General features: G+C 43.0%; 1 protein-coding gene and 1 pseudogene across 5 annotated transcripts in view; both read left to right on the top strand.

Moving 5' to 3' along the window:
* The window catches only part of TRMT2B (tRNA methyltransferase 2 homolog B), a 96,080-nt gene that overhangs the window by 37,555 nt on the left and 33,552 nt on the right, over positions 1-24,973 (top strand). For 4 of the 5 annotated variants that reach the window (XM_074392112.1, XM_039464133.2, XM_039464134.2 and 1 more), the window contains one exon: positions 7,282-7,319. In XM_074392112.1, coding sequence (XP_074248213.1) covers positions 7,282-7,319 — 38 coding nt within the window. Of the gene's footprint in view, positions 1-7,281; positions 8,654-24,973 lie in introns of those variants that run through there. The other variant, XM_039464132.2, reaches the window with a different exon arrangement.
* Positions 15,225-15,353, top strand: LOC120362012 (5S ribosomal RNA; annotated as a pseudogene).

The raw sequence follows: 24,973 nt of genomic DNA on the forward strand, positions 1-24,973 counted from the left end.
AGGAGGTGGAGGCAGGAGAATTGCTTGAACCCAAGAGGCGGAGGTTGCAGTGAGTCAAGATCGCACCGTTGCACACCAGCCTGGGTGTCAGAGCAAGACTCCGTTTAAAAAAAAAAAAAAAAAAAAAAAAAAAATTAAGTGATTTTAAAAAATTGAGTCATGAGCTAGAAAAAGAAACCTAAAGGAAACTGAAGGAAGAGCTCAATAATAATGTTAAAAATCCATAAATTAACGACGTACAAAACAAAACAAAAAAACCTGTACGTTTGAAGAGAAAGCAAGAAGGTGTTATTGGAAGAAAATAATTAAATAAATAAGCCTAATCGATTATATAAAGGAACAAAACACAAAAATATAGTCTTAAATGAGAAAAAGAGCATAACTATAGATAGGATTAATTTTTTTTTCCCCTGAGATGGAGTCTTGGTCTGTCACTCAGGCTGGAGTACAGTGTCATGATCATGGCTCACTACAACCTCCCCCTGCCCAGATTCAAGCAATTCTCCTGCCTCAGCCTCCCGAGTAGCTGGGATTAAAAGCCCATGCCACATGCCCAGCTAATTTTTATATTTTTAGTAGAGACTGAGTTTCAGCATGTTGGCCAGGCTGGTCTTAAGCTCTTGACCTCGTGATCCACCCACCTTGGCCTCCCAAAGTGCTGGGATTAGACGTGAGCCACCATGCCCAGCCTGATAGGAAGAAATTTTTTTAAATTAAAAGAAAATACTTCCAGGTGCAGTGGCTCAGGCCTGTAATCCCAGCACTTTGGGAGGCAAGGAGGGTGGATCCCTTGAACTCAGGAGTTTAAGACCAGCCTGAGCAACATGGTAAAACCCCATGTCTACTAAAAATACGAAAATTAGGCTGGGCAAGGTGGCTCATTCCTGTAATCCCAGCACTTTGGGAGGCTGAGGCAGGGAGATCACCTGAGGTCAGGCATTTGGGACCAGCCTGGCCAACATGGTGAAACCTTGTCTCTACTAAAAATACAAAAAAAATTAGCCTGGCGTGGTGATAGGTGCCTGTAATCCCAGCTACTTGGGAAGCTGAGGCAGGAGAACTGCTTGAACCTGGGAGGCGGAGGTTGCAGTGAGCGAAGATTGTGCTATTGCACTCTAGCCTGGGCAACAAGAACGGAACTCCATCTCAAAAAAACAAAAACCAAACATTAGGTAGGCGTGGTGGCACAGGCCTGTAATCCCAGCTACTTGGGTGGCTAAGGCATGAGAATCGCTTGAATCCCTGAGGTCAAGGCTGTAGTAAGCTGAGATCGCACCACTGTACTCTATCCTGGGTGACAGAGTGAGGCCCTGTCTCCAAAAAAAAAAAAAACAGAATCAAAATTTTAAAAGACCTTTTGTACTGTGAATGATACGATACCATTGAGAAAGGTGAAAGACAAGCCACATAATAGGAGAAACTATTTGTAAATCATTTATAAAGGACTAGCATTCAGAAGCCAGACACAAAAGGCCACATACTATAACATTCCACTTATAGAAACTATCTAGAATAGGCAAATCTATAGACACAGAAAGTAGACAGGTAGTTGCCTTGGTCTGGGGGTGGGGCTTTGGAGATTAAATGGGGCGTGATTGCTAAGGGGTATTTAGTATCTTCTGGAGCTAATGAAATGTTCTGAAATTGATTGTAGTGATAGATGCATAACTCTGTGAATATACTAAAAACCAGTGAACTCTATAAATGGGTGAGCTGTATGGTTTGTGAATTTGTTTTGTTTTGTCTTGTTTTTGAGATGGAGTCTCACTCTGTCACCCAGGTTGGAATTAGTGGCATGATCTTGGCTCACTGCAACCTCCATCTCCCTGGTTCAAGCAGTTTTCCTGCCTCAGCCTCCTGAGCAGCTGCAGGCACCCCACCAACATGCTCGGCTAATTTTTTTATTTTTAGTAGAGACAGGGTTTTACCGTGTTGGCCAGGCTGGTCTCGAACACCTGACTTCAGGTGATCCGCCCACCTCGGACTGCCAGTGCTGAGATTACAGGTGTGAGCCACTGTGCCCAGCATGGTGTGCTAATTACATCTCAATAAGACTATTGAAAAAAAATCAGTAATTTGTACATGTTGAAAAGCACCATAAGCAAAGACAAGAGATAGCATACAAACTGGAAACAAAATTGCAGTTCGTATCACAAAGACTTTTTTCCTTAATCTAAGAAAATCCTAGAAATTGATAAGCCAAGACTGCACCACTGTACTCCAGCAGCCAATAGAAAAATTAACAGAGGATATGAAAAGGCAATATTATAAAGGTATTTACAAACTATGAGAGGATGCTGTCTCTCTCATAATGATAGAAATGTAAATTAGAAGTGCCCTGAGATACTTCTTTTTATACCTCAGATTGGCAGAAGAACAAAAGCTTGATAATGTACTGTTGGTAATAATACGGGCAAATAATTCTAAAAAAATGAGTTGTGTAAATTGTGTACTAACCCTATGTAAATTGGTACTATTCCTATGGAGGGAAATTTAGTAATATAGATTAAAATTACAAATGTATATATACCCTTTCACATGGTAATTCTCTTCCTGAGCTTTTAGCCTATAGATATACTCACACATACAAAATGACGTCTATACAAAGTTACTCATTGCAATATTTAACAGGAAAAGATGAAATACTCCCAAAATCCATTAGTGGGCAACTAGTTAAATCAGCTATGCCACATCCATTCAGTGGAACACTACACTGCTATAAAAAATGCAGATATTCTCTATGTTCTGATAATAAGAGATCGCTGAGGGATTTAAAAAAAAAATAATAGCTTTATTGAGATATAACTCATCATAGAAGTCAACATTTTTTTTTAAGAGATGAGGTTTTGCTGTGTTGCTCAGGCTGGTCTTGAACTCCTAGGCTTAAGCAGTCCTCTGGCATCAGCCTCTTAGTAGCTGGGATTACAGGCATGTATCACTGACCTGGCATACTTCAACCCATTTAAAGTGTATAATTTGGCTGGGCACAGTAGCTCAAGCCTGTAATCCCAGCACTTCGGGAGGCCGAGGTGGGCAGATTGCTTGAGCCCAGGAGTTTGAGAGCAGCCTGGGCAACATGGCAGCCTGGGCAACATGGTGAAACCCCGTCTCTACTAAAAATATTAAAGTTAGCCAGGCGTGGTGGCACACCTATAGTCCCAGCTACTTGGGATGCTGAGGTGGGCGGATCGCTTGAGCCTAGGGGCAGGGTCCAGGCTGCATGCAGTGACCTGTGATCACTCCACTTCACTTCAGCCTGGGCAATAGAGTGAAATCCTGTCTCAAAAAAAAAAAAAAAAAAGTCAGTATGTGCATATGGTAGAAAAAATTCGAATAAACCACACACAATGGCTCATGCTTGTAATCCTAGCTACTCAGGAGGGTGAGTTGGGAAGATCACATGAGTCTAAGAGTTCAAGGCTGCAGTGAGCTGTGATTGTGCCACTGCACTCCAGCCTTGTTGATAGAGTGAGACCCCGTCTGTAAAACAGTAAAGAAAGAAAGAGAGAGAGAAAATTCAAATAATACAAATAAATATAGGGTGAAAATAAGTTTCTTACTCCTGACTCCTGGTTATTCAGATGTCACCACTCTGAGCAGTTTCTTGTGTGGACTACCAGAGATATTCTGTGACTGTACAAGCATGAGTGCATGTGTGTGCACATGTATGTGTGTGGATATCATCTCTTCTTTTTTTTTTTTTTGTCAAACAAGTAGAAGCTTTTTTTTTTTTTTTGAGATAGAGTCTCGCTCTGTCACCAGGGCTGGAGTGCAGTGGTGCAATCACAGTTCCCTACAGCCTTGACATCCTGGGCTCAAGCAATCCTTCCACCTCAGCCTCCTAAGTAGCTGGGTCTATAGGCATCAGTCACCATGCCTAGCTAATTTTTAAAATTCTGTAGAGTTAGGGTCTCACTATGTTTCTCCAGCTGGTCTTGAACTCTGGGGCTCAAGCTGTCCTCCCACCACAGCCTCCCAAAGCGTTGGGCTTATAGGCATGAGCCATCATGCCCGGCCAGCTTTCTATTATGAATGGGATCTTTTCATGACATTTTTGTTTTAATTTTTAAAATTTTTTTCTGACTTTTTTTTTTTTTTTTTTTTTTGAGACAGAGTCTTACTCTGTTGCCCAGGCTAGAGTATAGTGGCGTGACCTCAGTTCACTGCAACCTCTGCCTACTGGATTCAAGTGATTCTCATGCCTCAGCCTCCTGAGTAGCTGGGATTAAAGGCACATGCCACCACGCCCGACTAATTTTTGTATTTTTAGTAGAGATGGGATTTCACCATGTTGGCCAGGCTGGTCTCGAACTCCTGACCTCAGGTAATCCGCTTGCCATAGCTTCCCAAAGTATTAGGATTACATGTGTGAGCCGGCACTCCCAGCCTACATGTCATTTTCTAATTAGTTATTGCAATCTGGTATAAAGCTACCTTACTCTCTTATTAGTTTTATTCATTTTTTAGTTGATTCTGGCATTGTTGTGATAGCTGACCACATGATCACCATGTAAAAATAATTCTGTTCCTCTCCTTCTAATGTTCATTTTTTCCTTTTGCTTATTATATTGGATTTAAAAAAACGTTCCATTCTAGATGTGATAGTGAATATTTTTGTCTTCTATTTGATTATAATGGGACAACGCTATTGAAACTACAGTTATGTGTTGCGTAATAACATTTCAGTCAACAATGGACCGCATATATGATGTTAGTCTCATAGGATTATAATGGAGCCAGCTGGGTGTGGTAGCTCACGCCTGTAATCCCAGCACTTTGGGAGGCCGAGGTGGGTGGATCACTTGAGGTCGGGAGTTCGAGACCAGCCTGGCCAACATGGTGAAACCCTGTCTCTACTAAAATACAAAAATTAGCTGGGTGTAGCTGGGTGCAGTGGCTCACGCCTGTAATCCCAGCACTTTGGGAGGCTGAGGTGGATGGATCACGAGGTCAGGAGTTCGAGACCAGCCTGACCAACATGGTGAAACCCCATCTCTACTAAAAGTACAAAAATTAGCCGGGCATGGTGGCGCACGCCTGTAATCCCAGCTACGCAGGAGGCTAAGGCAGGAGAATCGCTGAACCTGGGAGGCAGAGGTTGCAGTGAGCTGAGATCGTGCCACAGCACTCCAGCCTGGGTGACAAAGTGAGACTCCATCTCAAAAAAAAAAGAAAAGAAAAAAATTAACCAGGCATGGTGGTGACTCATGCCTGTAATCCCAGCTATTCAGGGGACTGAGGCAGGAGAATTGCTTGAACTTGGGAGGTGGAGGTTACGGTGAGCTGAGATCACACCATTGCACTCCAGCCTGGGCAACAGAGTGAGACTGTGTCTCAAAAAAAAATTAGATTATAATGAAGCTGAAAAATTCCTATGGCCTAGTGACATCATAGCCATTATAACGTTTTAGCGCATGGGTTACTTACATGCTTGTGGTCATGCTGGATTAAAAAAACTTATTGTGCTGTCAGTAGATTTGTTTATACCAGCATCACCACTTAGAAAATTAAGTACATATAGTTATCTATAGTACATAATACTTGATAATAAATGACTATGTTTACTGGCTTATGTACTTACTATACTATACTTTTATCATTATTTTAGCAGACTTTAGACTTATTTTGCCGGGTGCGGTGGCTCACGCCTGTAATCCCAGCACTTTGGGAGGCCGAGGCGGGTGGATCACGAGGTCAAGAGATCGAGACCATCCCGGTCAACATGGTGAAACCCCGTCTCTACTAAAAATACAAAAAATTAGCTGGGCCTGGGGGTACGTGCCTGTAATCCCAGCAACTCAGGAGGCTCAGGCAGGAGAATTGCCTGAACCCAGGAGGCGGAGGTTGCGGTGAGCCGAGATCGCGCCATTGCACTCCAGCCTGGGTTACAAGAGTGAAACTCCGTCTCAAAAAAAATGAAATAGAATAAAAATAAAATATACTTATTTCTACTTATTTGTAAAAAGTTAACTGTAAAACAGGCCCAGGCAGGTCTTTCGCAAGGTATTCCAGAAGAAGGCACTGTTATCATAGGAGGTGACAGCTCCATGTACGTTATTACCCCTGAAGACCTTCCAGTGGGACAAGATATGGAAGTGGAAAACAGTGATACTGATGATCCTGTCCCAGGCTAGAGTGCAGTGGTACAATCTCAGCACACTACAGTCTCTATCTCCTGGGCTCAAGCCATCCTCCCACCTCAGCCTCCTGAGTAGCTGTTACTACAGGTATGCGCCACCATGCCCGGCTAGTTTTTGTGTTTTTTTTGTAGAGACAGGATTTCATCGATGTTTTCCCAGCTGGTCTTGAACTCCTGAGCTCAAGCAATCCTCTCACCTCAGCCTCCGAAAATGCTGGGATTTCAGGCATGAGCCACCATGCCTAGACCTTATTTTTTATTTTATTTATTTTTTGGTAAAGACTGTCTCTTGCTATGCTGCCCAGGCTGGTATTAAACTCCTGGTTTCAAGTGATCCTTTGGCCTCAGCCCCCAGAGTAGCTAGAAGTACAGGCATGTACTGCCACCCTCAACTAATTTTATAATTAGTTAAAAATTAAAATTAAATTTTGTAGAGATGGGGTCTTGCTATGCTGTCCAGGCTGACAAGTTTTTCTACTATATTTTTACTTTTTAATGTTTAGATATATAAATACTTACCATTGTATTACAGTTGTCTACAGTATTCAGCATAGTAACATGCTTTACAGATTTGTAGCTGAGGAGAAATAGGCTTTAACATATGACCTAGGTGTGTAGTAGGCTTTGTCATCTAGATATGTGTAAGTATGCTCTATTATGTTTACACAGTGAAGACATTGCCTAACAGTGCAATTTTCAGAATGTATCCCTGTCGTTAAGTGATACATGATTGTATTCAGTGTTATCCAGGCAAACATTTACTCTTCTGCTTTGCTGGTTTGGATGTAAATTGGTACACCCCTTTTTAGAACACTTTGGAGGTTATGTATTTTAAGGCCTTATAAACATGCAGGCCCTTCAGCTCCATTCACCAAATATGTATTGAACCCTTATTCTGTGCCACATACTGGGAACACAGAGATGAATATTAAGCAGTGTTTGCCTTATTTCTACCCTTAAAAAGATTATAATTCGGTAAGGAAGATGGTGAAGAAAAATAGTTATATTAAATAAAATAAATGTTGTATAGGAGAAGCACAGGGAGCCTGTGGGAACACAGTGGAAGGGCCTCTATTTTAAGCAGTTGTGTTCCTGTGGGTTCTTTTATTCCTAGGAACTGATGCTGTGTTCTGTTTCTACAGGCTGTGCTGTCCTCCAAACCCTGCTAAGAAGCTCTTAGGTGAGCCCTTTGTCCTGCAGCAAGCTGTACCTGTGGATTTGTTCCCCCACACCCCACACTGTGAGCTGGTGCTCCTCTTCACTCGATGAGCAGCCTCCTAGAAGACTGCAGGCTATTTGTTTAGGCTGAAGTTTCAGAAACTTTTAGGTTCGGCATATTGCTACAGTACAGACCCTGGGAGCATTACAGTGGAAACCGATCTTTGGTTTGTGAATAGGAAATATGTAATAGGCCTCTGGTCTGAGGTAGATTTTTTTTTTTTTTTTTTTTTTGAGATGGAGTCTTGCTCTTGCCCAGGCTGGAGTGCAATGGCATGGTCTCGGCTCCCTGCAACCTCTACTTCCTGGATTCAAGCAATTCTCATGCCTCAGCTTCCTCAGTAGCTAGAATTACAAGCATGTGCCACCATGCCCAGCTAATTTTTGTATTTTTAGTAGAGACAGGGTTTCACCATGCTGGCCAGGCTGGTTTCAAACTCCTGACTTCAAGTAATCCACCTGCCTTGACCTCCAAAAGTGCTGGGATTACAGGCGTGAGCCACTGCACCCAGCTGAGGCAGACTTAACCTTAGTTTTCAGATTCCCTTTCCATCATGCCCGTTTGCTTGAGTTTGACCACTCCCAATTCCTGGATCTGGACTGTTTCTTCCTATTGCTGTCAGCCTTGGTTCTAGTTTATAGTCTTGTCTCCTCAATTTGATTCTGCTTATGGTGTGGTAACAAATGAGCTTTTTTTAGCAGCTGGTAATAGTTTTACATTGACTGGGGTCTGTGTATTTGCTCAGAGATGCTACTATTTTTAGATATTTCTAAGACTTCTGGGTTCATGAGATAGTCAAGGATTAAAACCAGAAACAGTCGAGGTTTTTAAAAAGCAGAGTAAGCCATGAGGTGAATACAGGATGACTGAGTGATCATATGAGATTAATTCCTTTGGGTTTTCTTGGCTTTAAGGCCTCTGGAATGCCCCTTGAAAATGTAGTTATCCCTGGTGTTGGGCACCTGTAATCCCAGCTACTCAGGAAGCTGAGGCTGTTGAATTGCTTGAACCTGGGAGGCAGAGGTTGCAGTGAGCTGAAATCATGCCTCTGCACTCCAGCCTAGGTGACGGAGCGAGACTCCATCTCAAAAAAAAAAAAAAAAAGAAAATGTCGTTTCCCTAGGAGCAATAGCACCAATTAACTCACTCGTGTAGGAAGAATTGGTTATTGGAGAGACCCTAAGGGAAAGGAGCTTTTCAAAGAGACTCAATACCTATAATTGTGCTGTGTAGTGTGGAGGCAGAAAGCTCCAAAATCTAATATGTAGCATAATAAAGTGGATATTGAAAACCGACTCTATATTTAACGTTCTCTAGTCTGTGATTTCCTCAACTCTGGAGTTGTTCTTGGGTACTTGCCCAACAATTTAGATTATGTTTTAGTACTCTAAAGGCCTATGGACGTGTAACTTAGTAAGTAAGTGTTGTTAGCTGGTATTTTTAATTCTTCTTAATCAAACACTTTAGAGAAGCCTCCTTCTTAGAAAAATGTGGCTGTTAAACCTACTATATAATGTTTTCTATTCTTTTATCAGATAGTGTGTCAGGTACAGCCACAAGAGGAGACACAGGAGAGGCTTAGGAAAACAAAGTCTATTATGCTCACAGGTCCTAGCGACAGGAGACACAGCATGCCACATAGGGCTACATGGGAAAGACACCAGGGTGGGCAGGATGCAGAAGACAGAAGAAGGGGAAGTTTAGGCCACTGCCATTACTTGAGTTTCCCTGGGAAAGGCAGTGCAGTGCAGAGTGAACAGTTTAGGTTTGGCTACTTTGAATAAGGTTCAGGGGTGCTCCCTAGTTGTCTGGTATTTGGCCATGGGGTGATTAGGACACTGGAATGTTGTTTTTTGGGGTACCCATGCCAGATGGAGGGGATATAGCTCTGAATTGGTTTGTATATCAAAGACATCTTCCAGCTGAACCCTTGCTGTTTATAAGAATTATCTAGCCCAAGGAGGGGCAGCCAGAAAGATTTTCTGTTTTTGAGACGGAGTCTCGCTCTGTCACCTAGGGTGAAGTACAGTGGCGTGATCCCAGCTCACTGCAACCTCTGCCTCCTGGGTTCAAGCGATTCCTCTGCCTTAGCCTCCTGAGAAGCTAGGATTACAGGCGCCTGCCACCATGCCCAGCTAATTTTTGTATTTTTGGTAGAGACGGGGTTTTACCGTGTTGGCCAAACTGGTCTTGAACCCCTGACCTCAGGTGATCCACCCACCTTGGCCTCCCAAAGTGTTGGTTTATGGTAGTCACATAAATTTTTTCATTTTCTTATTTTTAAATTTTATGTGATGGGGTTATATTATTTTTGTAACTGAAATTTTCAAAAAAGCAATTATTTTTCCATGTATTCCCTATATCAGCAAAGGGCAATACCATCTATATCAATCACGTAGGCCAGAAACCAGAGTTCCTTTTCATTCCTGTATCCAACTACCTACGAGGTAACTTCCTCTTAGATACCTTCTAGATTCTTCAAACTCAATATATCTAATGTCGAATGCTTTCCATCTTTTCCTTAAACGTGTTCTTCCTCCTCTATTCTCAGTCTTAAGAAATTTGACAGTTTACTCAGTCACCCAAGCCAGAGCCTGGGAAGGATTTCTGAGTCCTTATCCTGTACTATTGCCCGCATCCAATTTTTCACTAAGCTGCCATCCCTGCAGGCTTCCATCATCTCTCTCCAGGTTATTGCATCAATAATCATCTTCCTAAGTGTTGCTGCTTGTATTCACTCTTTCTCCCCTTCCTTCCAGCACCGTGGTTCACACCTGAAATCCCAGCTACTGGGGAGGCTGAGGCTAGAGGATTGCTTGAGCCTAGGAGTTCAAGACCAGCCTGGACAAGATAGCAAGACCCTATCTCTTAAGAAAAAATGCAAATCTCAAGGGAGCCGCAGTGGGTCAGGCCAGTTGTCTTAGCACATGAGGAGGCCAGTCAGGCGTTCAAGGCCAGCCTGGACTATGTATAAGCCTCTCATCTATTAAAAAAAAGTGGCCAGGCATGGTGGCTCACACCTGTAATCCCAACACTTTAGGAGGCCGAGGCAGGGGGATCACCTGAGGTCAGGAGTTTGAGACCAGCCTGATCAACATGGAGAAACCCCGTCTCTACTAAAAAAAAAAAAAAAAATACAAAATTAGCCAGGTGTGGTGGTGCATGCCTGTGGTCCCAGCTACTTGGGAGGCTGAGGCAGGAGAATTGCTTGAACCCGGGAGGTGGAGGTTGCTGTGAGCTGAGATCATGCCACTGCACTCCAGCCTGAGCAACAAGAGTAAAACTCTGTCTCAAAAAAAAGAAAAGCAAATTTCATGTTTCTCCATTACTTAAAATCTGTCATTGGCTTCCTGTTGTTTTATTTTATTTTATTTATTTTTATTTTTTTGAGATAGAGTCTCACTCTGTCACCCAGGCTGGAGTGCAGTGGTGCAATCTCAGCTTACGGCAACATCTGCCTCCTGGGTTCAAGCAATTCTCATGCCTCAGCCTCCCCAGTAGCTCGGATAACAGATGCATGCCACCATGCCTGGCTTACTTTTTTTGTATTTTTAGTAGAGACACGGTTTCACCGTGTTGACCAGGCTGGTCTCAAATTGCTGACCTCAAATGATCTGCCCACCTTGGCCTCCCAAAGTGCTGGGATTACAGGCATGAGCCACCGCACGGCCAACTTTTTATTGCTTTTAAAATAAAGTCCAACATTGTTGATGAAGCTCAAAAGCCACTTCATAATCCGACTAACTCCATTTCTCTAGATACATTGAATTCTTTCCCTGAAAAGGAGAAAACTCTTCCATTTTGGGGTCCTTTTCACATTTCTGTTTCCCCAGCTTGGAATGCTCCTTTCCCTACCTCTTTGGCTTAACTCTACTCACCTGTTTTTAACATAGATATTCCTCCCTCAAGTAATTTTTTTTTTTTTTTTTTTTTTGAGATGGAGTCTTGCTCTTGTTGCCCAGGCTGGAGTGCAGTGGTGCAATCTTGGCTCACTGCAGCCTCCACCTCCTGGGTTCAAGTGATTTTCCTGAAGTAGCCTCCTGAGTAGCTGGGATCACAGGCGCGTGCCACCACACCCAGCTAATTTTTGTATTTTTTTTAGTAGAGACAGGGTTTCATCATATTGGTCAGGCTGGTCTCCAACTCCTCACCTCAGGTGATCCACCTGCCTTGGCCTCCCAAAGTGTTGGGATTACATGCGTGAGCCACTGTGCCCAGCCCCTCAAGGAATATTTAATGATTAAATATAGGATTGGCTATGGAAATCAACTTCCTGATAATTTTACTGCTTGTTTATAGTTATACCCTCAGAGATATTGTGGGTTTGGTTCCAGATTGCTACAACAAAGTGAGTATCTCAAAGCAAGTAACATAAATTTTATGGTTTCCCTGTCATATAAACATTGCTTATACTATAGTCTATTAAGTGTGCAATAGCATTACATATAAAAAAAAAAACAGTGTATGTACCTTAATTAAAATGTACTTTATTGCTTTTAAAATGCTAAAAATCATCTGAGTCTTCAGTGAGTCATAATTTTTTTTTTTTTTTTTTTTTATACAGGGTCTTGCTTTGTTGCCCAGGCTGTAGTGCAGTATCATGATCATGGCTTACTGCTACCTTGAACTTCTGGGCTCAAGGGATCCTCCTATCTCAGCCTTCCAAGTAGCTGAGACTACACGTGTGTGCCACCATGCCTGGCTATTTTTAATTTTTTTGTAGTGATGAGATCTCATCATCTTGCCCAGGCTGGTCTCAAACTCCTGGGCTCAAGCGATCCTCCCACTTTCGTCTCCCAAAGTGCTGGGATTCTAGGCATGAGCCGCCTCGCCCTGTTGACTCTTCATCTTTAGATACCTCATCTATCTGTATAAGGTATACAGACACATCTATCTTCTAAGCATAAGGACTTTTTTTTTTTTTGAGACAGAGTCTCCCTCTGTCTTCGGGACCCAGGCTGGAATGCAGTGGTGAGACCTCAGCTCACTGCAACCTCCACCTCCCAGGTTCAAGCAAGTCTCCTGCCTCAGCCTCCCTAGTAGCTGGGACTACAGGCGCGTGCCACCACACCCAGCTAATTTTTGTATTTTTAGTAGAGACGGGGTTTCACCATGTTGGCCAGGATGGTCTCGATCTCTTGACCTCATGATCCATCTGCCTTGGCCTCCCAAAGTGCTGGGATTACAGACGTGAGCCACTGTGCCCGGCCAAGGACATTTTTTATATAACCATAATATTATGAGTTCAACTAAGAAAATTAACAGTACCTCACTAATCTTCACTAATGCCATCTAATATATAGTCCATTGCTTATTGAAGTGTGGTCTGGAGACTGCCTGATGGTTCACAAGCAGATAAAGAGTTTATACCAGTGTATATCATAGTACCACATTCTTTTTTTTTTCCTTTTTTTTTTTTTTTTTTGAGCCAGAGTCTCACTCTGTCGCCCAGGCTGGAGTGCAGTGGCACAATTTGGCTCACTGTAGTAACTTCTGCCTCCTGGGTTCAAGCGATTCTCCTGCCACAGCCTCCTGGGTAGCTAGGATTATAGGCACCCACTGCCACACCCAACTAATTATTGTATTTTTAGTAGAGACAGGGTTTTACCATGTTGGTCAGGCAAGTCAAACTCCTGACCTCAGGTGATCTACCTGCCTCGGCCTCCCAAAGTGCTGGCATTGCAAGCATGAGCCACCTTGCCCGCCATTTTTTTTTTTTTTTTTTGAGATGCAATCTTGCTCTGTTACCCAGGCTGGAGTGCAGTGGCGCAATCTTGGCTCACTTCAACCTCTGCCTCCTGGGCTCAAGCAATTTTCGAGCCTCAGCCTCCTGAGTAGCTGGGATTATAGGCATGTGCCACCACGCCTGGCTAATTTTCTTATTTTTATCATTATTATTATTATTTTATTATTATTATTTTTGAAACAGAGTCTCGCTCTGTTGCCAGGCGGAGTGTAGTGACACAATCTCAGCTCACTGCAACCTCTGCCTCCCGGGTTCAAGTGATTCTCCTGCCTCAGCCTCCCAAATAGCTGGGACTACAGGCACATGCCACCATGTGGGCCCAGCTAATTTTTGCACTTTTTGTAGAGACAGGGTTTCACCATGTTGGCCAGGATGGTCTCGATCTCTTGACTTCATGATCAGCCCACCTCAGCCTCCCAGGCTTGAGGGATTACAGGCTTGAGCCATCGTGCCTGGCTCACCTGGCTAATTTTTTTTTTTTTTTTTTTTTTTTTGGTATTTTTTAGTAGAGATGGGATTTCACCATGTTGGCCAGGCTGGTCTTGAACTACTGACCTCAAGTAATCTGCCCGACTCACCCTCCCAAAGTGCCAGAGTACCACATTCTTTATCAAAAAAGTCTCTGGCCAGGTGTGGTGGCTCACACCTGTAATCACCTGAGGTCAGGAGTTTGAGACCAGCCTGACAACATGGAGAAACCCTGTCTCTGCTAAAAATACAAAATTAGCTGTGTGTGGTAGCGTGCGCCTGTAGTCCCAGCTACTTGGGAGGTTGAGGCAGAAGAATCGCTTGAACCTGGAAGGCAGAGGTTGCGGTGAGCCGAGATCGTGCCATTGCACTCCAGTCTGGGCAATAAGAGGGAAACTGTCTCAAAAAAAAAAAAGTATTTTTACAAAAAAAAAAATGGCAGCTGAATTAAATAGCGTACTGACTTAGTGACATTGTTCATTTACATCTGTGGACTGGCAGGGTAGCACTGCTTTATATTCAGTTTCCCCAACTGTCCCCAAAATGTTTTTTTTTTTTTTAAGACAGAGTTTCACTCTTGTTACCCAGGCTGGAGTGCAATGGCGCGATCTCGGCTCACCGCAACCTCCGCCTCCTGGGTTCAGGCAATTCTTCTGCCTCAGCCTCCTGAGTAGCTGGGATTACAGGCACGCACCACCATGCCCAGCTAATTTTTTGTATTTTTAGTAGAGATGGGGTTTCACCATGTTGACCAGGATGGTCTCGATCTCTTGACCTCGTGATCCACCCGCCTCGGCCTCCCAAAGTGCTGGGATTACAGGCTTGAGCCACCGCGCCCGGCCTCAAAGTGTTTTTTATGGCCAATTCACACATTACATTTGGTGGTTGTGTGTCTCTTTAGTATCTCTTTTTTTTTTTTTTTTTTTCTTTGGAGATGGTCTTGCTCTGTCATAGCCCAGGCTGGAGTGCAGTGGCATGATCTCAGCTCACTGCAACCTCCACCTCCTGAGTTCAAGTGATTCTTCTGCTTCAGCCTCTCAAGTAGCTGGGATTATAGGCATGCGCCACCACACCTGGCTAATTTTTGGATTTTTAGTAGAGATGGGGTTTCACTGTGTTGGCCAGGCTGGTCTTGAACTCCTGACCTCAAGTGATCCACCCATCTTGTCCTCCCAAAGTGCTGGGATTACAGATGTGAGCCTCCGTGTCAGGCCTCTGTAGTCTCTGTTAATCTAGAATGATCTCCTCACTTCTTTTTCCCCCAAGACACTGACTTTTTGGAGAGCAGGTCTGTTCCATATGGATTTGTCTGATTTTAAGGTAACCAATTGTTGTGGTTTGCCTAGGACTCTCCTAGTTTGAACACTGATCTTACATCGTGAGAAACCCCTCGGTTCTGGGTAAACCAGCATGTTTTGTTTATTTATGTTCATGTTTTGTTATGTTCATGTTTAACTTTTTCTGGCCCCTTAATTTCTTGTAAAGTTGAATTTAGGTCTAGTGGCTTGATTAGGCTCACATTAAAACATTTTTGACAGCCGAGCACGGTGGCTAACACCTATAATCCCAGCACTTTGGGAGGCTGAGGTGGGTGGATCACCTGAGGTCGGGAGCTGGAGATTAGCCTGACCAACATTGAGAAACCCCATCTAGTCTACATCCATACCACCCTGCACATGCCTGATCTCGTCTGATCTCGCCTGATCTCGGAAGCTAAGCAGGGTCGGGCCGGGTTAGTATTTGGATGGGAGACTGCCCAGGAATACCGGGTGCTGGAGGCTTTATTAAAAAAAATAATAGTAATAAATAAAATGAGAAACCCTGTCTATGCTTAAAATGCAAAATTAGCTGAGTGTGGTGGTGCATGCCTGTAATCACAGCTATTCAGGGGGCTGAGGCAGGAGAATCGCTTGAACCTGGGAGGTGGAGATTGCAGTGAGCCGAGATTGTGCCATTGCACTCCAGCCTGAGCAACAAGAGTGAAACTCTGTCTCAAAAAAATAAAAATAAAAAAAATTAACACAGTTTTGACAAGACTACTTAAGTGGTCTGTGGGCAGTGGCTCAGGCAGAGGCAGGAGGATCACTTAACCCCAGGAGTTCAAGACCAGCCTGGGTAACATAGAGAACTAAATCTTGAGAACAAAATTATGTTTTTGTGTGTTTGTTAGGGTTTTATATGAGTTTTAAAAGTTTGTTTTTCAAAAACAATATCATGAAGGAAATTTTTAAAATCTTTTTCTCCAGCCTGGGCAACATGGCAAAACCCTGTCTCCACAGAAAGTAAAAAAAAAATTAGCCAGGCACAGTGGTACGCACATGTAGTTCCAGCTACTTTTGGAGGCTGAGGCAGGAGGATTGCTTGAGCCTGGGAGGTGGAGACTGCGTGTGAGCCATGGTTTTACAACTGTACTCCAGCCTGCATGACAGAGCAAGACCCTGTCTCAAAATAATCCAAAATTTATCAATTAGCTGGACTTAGTGGTGTATGCTTGTAGTCCCAGATACTTAGGAGGCTGAGGTGGAAGGATTGGTTAAGCCCAGGAGGTTGAGGCTGCAGTGAGCTGTGATGGTGCCACTGCACTCCGGCCTGGGTGACAGAGAAGATCTTCTCTTGTGGAAAAAATAAAAAACAAACCCACAAACTTAAGTGATGGTGTGTACTTCATGTTGCATCCCAGTAGGAGGTACATTATTTCAGTTGCTCACTTGTAGTAAAGGTGATGGTTAGTTTGATGGTCCTCAGAACTTTCCATGTAATTTTACTCTTTGTAATTAATAAGAAATCTGTGGGATGTTGGCCATGCATGGTGGCTTATGCCTATAATCCCCAACACTCTGGGAGGTTGAGTAGGTGAATCATATGATGTCAGGAGTTCGAGACCAGCCCAGCCAACATGGTAAAACCTCACTTCTACTAAAACTACAAAAATCAGCTGGGCATGGTGGCACATGCCTGTAATCACAGCTACTGGGGAGGCTGAGGCAGGAGAATTGCTTGAACCCGGGAGGCAGAGGTTGCAGTGAGCCGAGATTGCGCCATTGTACTCCAGCCTGGGCAACAAGAGGAAAACTCCATCTCAAAAAAAAAAAAAAAAAAAAAAAAAAAAAAATCTATGGGATGTCGCTCTATTAGCATGTGACTATCCTGTTTTCCAATAACTTCTTCCCTAAAGATGTTAGTATCCATTGATTACTGTTTCCTGACTGTCATTTTTTTTTTTTTAATTTTTAAATTTATTTTTGGTCGGATGTGGTGGCTCACATCTGTAATTCCAGTACTTTGGGAGGCTGAAACGGTAGGATTTCTGGAGTGCAGGAGTTTGAGAACAGCCCAGGGAACATGGTGAGACCATGTCTCTATAAAAAAAAAAAAATAGCGTGGCATGGTGGCACAGACTTGTATTTTCAGCTACTTGGGGGTCTGAGGTAGGAGATTTGCTTGAGCCTGAGAGGTAGAGGCTGCAGTAAGCCATGATCAGATTGTGTCACTGCACTACAGCCTGGGTGGCAGAGCAAGACCCTGTCCCAACAACAAAGAATTATTTTCTAACTCTTTTATTGATTTTATTTTTTTGTACCCACTGATGGTAAATCAGTAGTTTAATTGGGAATTGCAAAGCCATGATTTCCTAATTCTGTCAATCAGTTTGTGTTTATTAGCTGTCACTTTTTTTTTTGGAGACGCAGTTTTGCTCCTGTTGCCCAGGCCGGAGTGTAATAATGGCATGATCTCAGCTTACTGCAACTTCTGCCTCCCAGGTTCAAACAATTATCCTGCCTCCGCCTTCCAAGTAGCTGCGATTATAGGCACCTGCCACCAGGCCCGGCTAATTTTGTATTTTTGGTAGAGGCGAGGTTTTACCATGTTGGCCAGGCTGGTTTCGAACTCCTGACCCTAGGTGATCTGCCCACCTTGGACTCCCAAAGTGCTGGGATTACAGGCAGGAGCCACCACACCCGGCCAGCTGTCACTCTTATAAAGATGAGCTTTTTGTCACCTAGAGGGTGTGAACTAAAGTTCCTCCAAAAAGGCCAAATAAAGGCCTAAATCTTTCGCCTTTAATACCAATTTTTAGAGCAAGAAGTTAGTATAATAATTACTTCCTAATAATTACTATGGTGACTGTATGGCAAAAGCATCTGATAACAATAACTGAAGCATAGCCTGAGAATGACCCTGTATGGCAGATACACCTGAACATGATTGGGAGTTTCCAGCTAGGGAACCTGAAGATCCATTTCTTATCTGTGAGGAACATCTGAGCTCCTGGCCTGTCTGGTGAAATGCAGGCCATAAAGGAAATTGAGGCCCTTTGTTTTGGGTTAGATGAAGGTTGCCAGGTGCAGGTTGTTCGGGGGAGGGTGTTAGGTGAAAATACTGTATAAACTCCATGCTTTTGCAAGTGGTTGCAGTTCTGTCCATCCCGTCACCACTGGAGTCTCCCCTGAATGTAAACCCCTGAAAAAAAAAACCCATGTCTTGTTTGCTGTCTCTGCATCTCTTCTTCGGCCTCTTGAGCCTGGTGCTGTCCACACTGTAGTTGAGAGTTGTCCGGCACAGTAGTGACAAAGTTGTTTCCTTTTTTCTTTTTCTTTTTTGAATATCACTTGATTTAGTGATTTTCTTATTTGAGTTCCATGTTTTAAGTTCAGTTCAATGATTTTCCTTTTGATGCTCAAATTTTCTACAGTTTGGCCAGTGGGAGTCCCTTCAGCTGATTCTCATGTCACTTAACATGCTCCATTAGTATCTGAGCACTTCCTTAGATTCTGGCACAAGATTCCCAGGGTCACTGTGCATTTTCCTTGTCCCAGTCCTGGAACCGGCCATTTCCAGTGAGCTCTAGTTCCTTTCAGTGTAGAATGGTGTTTAGAAATCAAGATCTGGGCCAGGTGCAATGACTCATGCCTGTAATCCCGGCACTTTGGGAGACTGAGGTGGGAGGACTGCTCGCATCTAGGGAGTTTGAGACCAGCCTGGGCAACATAGTGAGACTTCCATCTCTACAAAAAATAAAAAATTTTCCAGGCATGGTGGTGTGTGCCTGCAGTCCCAGCTACTCAGGAGGCTGAGGCAGGAGGATTACTTGGGCCTGGGAGGTTGGAGGCTGCAGAGAGCCATGCTTGCATCACTGCCCTCCAGCCTAGGTGACAGCGTGAGGCTCAGTCTCAAAAAAAAATATTTAAAATATTGATGGCTGGGCCTCGACATTCCAATTTAATTGGTTTGGGGAGGGGCTTAGTCATCAGTCTTTTTAAAATGATTGTCCAACCTGCCCAGCGATTCTAGTATGTAGTCAAAGTTGCGAACCAGTTGTTGAGTTTTACCTGTCAAAGTGTGATTTCTGAACCAGCAGCTTTGGCATCACCTGGAAACTTGTTAGACATGCATACATCTGGGCTCTACCCCAACTGAATCAGAAACGCTGGGGCTATGGCAATTTAATTGAACATGCCTTCCAGGGGATTCCGGTGTACATTCAAGTTTAAGAATGACTGGTTTAGAGCAATTATTCTCAGCCTTGGTTGCACATTAGAATCACCTAGAGACCTTCAAAAACAGGTTCCTGCCTGTCATCCCTTCACATTGTGATTTAATTCATTTTGGGTGTAGCCCTAGTATCATTCTAAAAGCTCTCCAGATGACTCGTGTGTAGCCAAGGATGAGTTTCACTCGGTGAAACACCGAGTCCGGTGTGTGGTGTGATGAGTAAAAGTACACACCAGGTTATAGATAAAACATAACTACAGTAGTCGGGTAATACATAGGCCAGATAGCTTGTCTTTCTGCTTGCTACTCTTCTAGACCGACCCAGGTGTTCAGAGTACTGGTTTGCAGTTCTTTGCGAAGGTTTTTTTTTGTTTTGTTTTGTTTTGTTTTTTTTTGAGCTCTGTCGCCCAGGCTGGAGTGCAGTGGTGCAGTCTTGGCTCACTGCAACTTCGGCCTCCTGGGTTCAAGCAATTCTCCTGCCTCAGCCTCCTGAGTAGCTGAGATTACAGGCATGCACCACCATGCCCGTCTAATTTTTGTGTGTGTATTTTTAGTAGAGACTGGGTTTCACCATGTTCGCCAGGCTGGTCTCGAAGTCCTGACCTCATGGTCTGCTCGCCTCTGCCTCCCAAAGTGCTGGGATTACAGGCATGAGCCACCATACCTGGCTTTTGCAAAGGTTTTGTTTTTTGTTTTTTGTTTTTTTGAGGCAGGGTTTTGCTCTTGTTGCCCAGGCTGGAGTGCAATGGCACAATATTGGTTTACCGCAACCTCTGCATCTTGGGTTCAAGCAATTCTCCTGCTTCAGCCTCCCAAGTAGCTGGGATTACAGTCATGTGCCACCATGCCCAGCTAATTTTTTTGTATTTTTAGTAGAGATGGGGTTTCTCCATGTTGGCCAGGCTGGTGTCAAGCTCCCTACCTCAGGTGATCCGCCCGTCTTGGCCTCCTAAAGTGCTGGGATTACAGGCGTGAACCACTGCGCCCAGCCTTGCAAAGGTTTTTAAAATCCATTTAATGTACTTCCTTTCTCATTCCTTCTGCCATTATTTTGGGGGAGGGTGGTAGAAAGTGGGGCTTAGGTACCATCAGTTGCTAGTAATCCTAGCACAAGATTATAAATCCTAATCCAAGTTAATAAAATTAACTCTCACGCCTGTAATCCTGGCACTTTTGGAGGCCAAGGCAGGTAGATCACCTGAAGTCAGGAGTTCTAGACCAGCCTGGCCAACGTGGTGCAACCCTGTCTCTACTAAAAATACAAAAAATTAGCTGGACACGGCGGCAGATGCCTGTAATCCTAGCTACTTGGGAGGCTGAGACAGGAGAATCACTTGAACGCAGGAAGCAGAGGTTGCAGTGAGCCAGTGATTCCAATGTGCATCCAGCATTGAGCAGCACAGTATTAGGATATTTGATAATGCCATTTGATTGTTTTGGGGCTGGGAGAAAAGAGTGATTGTCATTTGTTGAGATGGTAAGTCTTCCAACTCTTTATCTTCAAAATCACATCATTGTCACTTTTGTAAGGAGTATATTTCAAAATAGCATGCCCATAAAGTGCAGTCATGAAGCTCCCTTAGTACTTGCCAATTAATGTAAGTCCAAAAGGACAATTGAAATGAAATACAGCTATTATGTCCGACACTTAAAAATTTTCCATCAGATGATTCTGTTTCATTAATACATGTATTTCTGTATTATGCTTCTCATTGTCTCTCTTCAAAGGAGACTATGCAAGGTGGCAGTGCCCACATGTGGCTTAGAGCCACACAATGGAGGAACATGTACATATCTTCAAGTCGTAACTGTTAGGGATACTCATGATACATAGAGCGGAGAGGCCTTTGCTCTGAGGACCTACAAAAGGGATTGAAATATTTCAGGATATTGGTATTTACCATTTGCCTTTACTGATTACACATAAACAAGCCAAGGAATATCAAAGAAGAGATGGCTATACTAAGCTGTTTACTAGTCTGTCTCCTCCAACTGGACTGTTAACATTTGAGAGGACAAGGGCTATATCTTCATCACTGTTGTGTGTGTAACACCTAGCACAGTGTCTGAAATATGGCAGATGATTAGATAGGTGATATTACTATACTGACCAAGCAGAGCAGTTTTGGAGTCAGGCTGACCTGGCCTCAATCCTGACTCTATCACTTACATGCTGTGTGATCTAGGGCAAGTTACTTGACCTCTCCAATGCTCTTTTTAACACCCCTCTCCATGTAAAATAAGGATAATAGCACTTATGGAGATTGCTGTGATCAATTTAGTGAAACTATGGATATATAAAACACTTTGCAAATTGCTTGGCACATAGCGTGTATGAAATGGGTGTCATTCTTTTTTTTTTTTGAGATGGAATCTTGCCCTGTTGCCCAGGCTGGAGAGTGGTGGCACGATCTCAGCTCACTGCAACCTTTGCCTTCTGAGTTCAGGTGATTCTCCTTCCTCAGCCTCCCAAGTAGCTGAAATTACAGGCATTTGCCGCCATGCCTGGATAATTTTGTAATGGGTATCATTCTTAATCATCTGATTATTTGCTGATGAATGAATGGATGTCATGACCTGCTTTCCCTTCCCATTCTTGAGATTAACTGGCAAAAATAATCTATCTGTTTTATGGTTTTATGTAAATTTTCTTTCCTTTTTTTTAAGATGGAGTCTCACTCATGTTGCCCAGGCTGGAGTGCAGTGGTGTGATCCTGGCTCACTGCAATCTCCTCCTCCCGGGTTCAAGTGATTCTCCTGCCTCAGCCTCCCCAATAGCTGGGATTACAGGCGTGTGCCATCATGCCCAGCTGATTTTTGTATTTGTACTAGAGATGGGGTTTTACCATGTTGGTCAGGCTATTCTGAAACTCCTGACCTTGAGTGATCCACCCACCTCGGCCTCCCAAAGTACTGGGATTACAGGTGTGAGCCACTGCACCAGGCCTATTTTCTGTGTTTTCAATAATTAATTTTAGGCAAATCAAACCAAACATGTTGCAGAGTCCCTTCCCTGTCGCTGTGGGTGTTTCTCAGCATTTATGTTTTAGTCAAATATTACAGCTTCTAGTAAAAAGTTTAAATACAGTTTGAAGAAAAACGAAGCATAGAAAGCAGACAAGAAAGGCTATCCCTCTCATTTTGTCACCTTCATAATGTTGGTTGCTAAAAATAACCTACTTGTCAAATCGTTTTGTACTACTGTGAGAAGTGCTAATGTAAGACATGTTTTCTGAAAATAACTGTGATGAGGTGTCATGGATTAAGGGCTTTGGTACAGAAGTGATGGAGTTCCCTTCTGGGTAGAGTGGCTCAGGATCATAAATTACTTAGAATACCTGCTAGCTTGCCCTTTCAACTCCTTAAGAGGAAACCTGTTTGTAGGGTTGGGTTTTTTTAACTAACCAATCTGTCAATGTTGTATGGGATCCTGAATTAAATCTTGAACGGCAACAACAAAAAGAACACTTATGAAAAAAATGAAGTCAAAATAAAGGCTATTGTCTAGTTACTAGTATAATGCTAATGTTAATATAATAGTTTTGTGTACCAGAAAATGAGATGCTACCATTGGGGAAGCTGGGTGAAGGGTATACATGAACTTTCTGTACTATTAGTTACAATCTGAGATTATTTCAAAATGTAAAGTTAAGAGAAACTATAGTCTCTAGAAAACTATACTGATTGAAAGCTAATTCTAGAAAAACCAAGTCTGGGCAGGTATTAAGGCCACATCTTAAGGGAGAGAATTTTACTCACTCAGATACCCAGATATGTGCTAGATGTTTGACTGACTCTTAAGTACCACCCCTGACAAGGTGACCAGAGGAGTAGCATGTAACAATTCTTTTACAAATAAGGAACTTCTAGAAGCCTATCAAAAAATAAATAAAACTAGTTCTTTTCTTTCCGTATAAGCAAGCCTAGTTCAAAACACAGTGGCCCAACTAAAAGAGGTTCAAATATAAGTTATTTTTTGTTTTTTGGTTTGTGTTTTGAGTAGCATCTCACTCTGCTGCCCAGTCTGGGGTGCAGCGTTGTGATTATAGCTCACTGTAGTGTCGGTCTCCTGGGTTCAAGTGATCCTTTTGTTTCAGCCTCCTGAGTAGTAACTGGGACTACAGACACGTGCCAACATGCCTGGCTAATTTTTTATTTTTGGTAGAGACAAAGTCTCACTATGTTTCCCAGGTTGGAAATGTAGGTTTTCTTAATCTCCCATCTTAGACTTATTTGGTAGGCTTGGAGGTAGGAAGGAATTTCTCACTGTAGTGCCAAACCTGAAATGGTAATTGTGTTTCAACAAGTTCCCTGAACACAAGGGGGCTGGGGGAGGAAGAGGAATGATCCAGGCCATTTTTTGTTAATACATAATAGCTGTACATATTTTTTCGATACATATGATGTTTTGATATATGCATACAATATTTAATGATCAGATCAGGGTAATTGACATATTTGTCACCTCAAACATTTTTTCTTTGTTGGGAATGTTTGAACTCTTCTAGCTGTTTTGAAATATACAGTAAATTATTGTTAACTATAGTCACCCTACTGTGCTCTTATAGGACATTAGAACTTATTCCTTCCATCATAACTGTATGTTTGTATTCCTTAACCAACCTTTCTTTAGCTGTGCCCTGCCACCCTTCCCAGCCTCTGGTATCTATCATTCTATAGATCTATATATCTCCATGAGATTCTATATATCTCCATGAGATCAACTTTGTTAGTGCCCACATATGAGTGAGAACATGTGATATTTGTCTTTGTGTGCCCGGCTTATTTCATTTAACATAATGATCTCTAGTTCCATCCATGTTGCTCCAAATGACAGGGCACTAGCCCCCTTAGTGTTCACTTCTCCCTTAGTCCCTGAATCACATTATCAGTGGAGTTAATGCCTGTGTTAGCTAAAAAGCTGGTGTCTTTGTAGCCTCGTGTAATCAGCATGACAATTTTCTAAAAAAACGAAAAATGTTTATTAAGAATGTGTTGGAGTAGTGGGTATGGAATGTAATAGAACTGTGGCACTCGTCATTCTTTTAAGTTCTTTAGATGAGTACTCATATATATGCTTTATATAGTTAGGATCAGCATGTGGATCTGCTCTTTGCTGTTTTGCTGTTTTCACTTAACATTATTTCACATTCTGCTTTCCACCTGCAGACTCCACATAATTGCCATCTCTAATGGCTGTGTAACGATCTATTGTATTGAATAGCATGCCAGTTGTTAGGACTGGGCTTATTTTTCTGAGCAGATCTAAAGGCCTGCTGTCTCTTAGCACCAGAGGTCTATTTTAGTTCCTGGAAGTGGCGACTAGCATGAGTGTGGGATTGTGTGGGATTCTTGAGTCATCAGTGCACAGCACAGCCTGAGTGCTTTGTTAACGTTGCTCTCCTACCACCCAACAGCAGAGCCACCTCAGGCTCCTTGGACTTAAGCCTGGCACTTACCAGGCACAGGGGTAGAAGTACATGCCCCCTGAGCTGATATTATCTATGTGCCAATAGCAGAAGGCATCTGCCACTTTTTCCTGCCTGGGATAACAATGCCACCTTGTTTCCCACAGAGCTTGACATGAGAAAAAAGGCAAGGTGAATGGGAGAATATTTTATTACAGCTGAAGGAATAAGGCACAGGTCAGGGGTGCCATAGCTATAGTTCTTTTAGTTGCAGCTATAAAAATGCAGTGGGATGAGGGAATGGTTTCAATTTTGGAAAGTTGGGTGACAGTTCTCATTCTCTATACTCCTTCCTATCAGAAATTTAAGTTTTGGTCTTCCAATAAAGGGTTTATAGGGCTGAGTAACAAAGCAGTGAGTCTAGGCTTGACCCTTAACTCAGCCATAGACATCTTACTGTTCAGACTACTGGTTGGCAGGATTCTCTTGAGAAGAGTGAT

Source organism: Saimiri boliviensis, chromosome X (genome assembly GCF_048565385.1).
Source record: "Saimiri boliviensis isolate mSaiBol1 chromosome X, mSaiBol1.pri, whole genome shotgun sequence".
NCBI classification, from domain to species: domain Eukaryota; kingdom Metazoa; phylum Chordata; class Mammalia; order Primates; family Cebidae; genus Saimiri; species Saimiri boliviensis.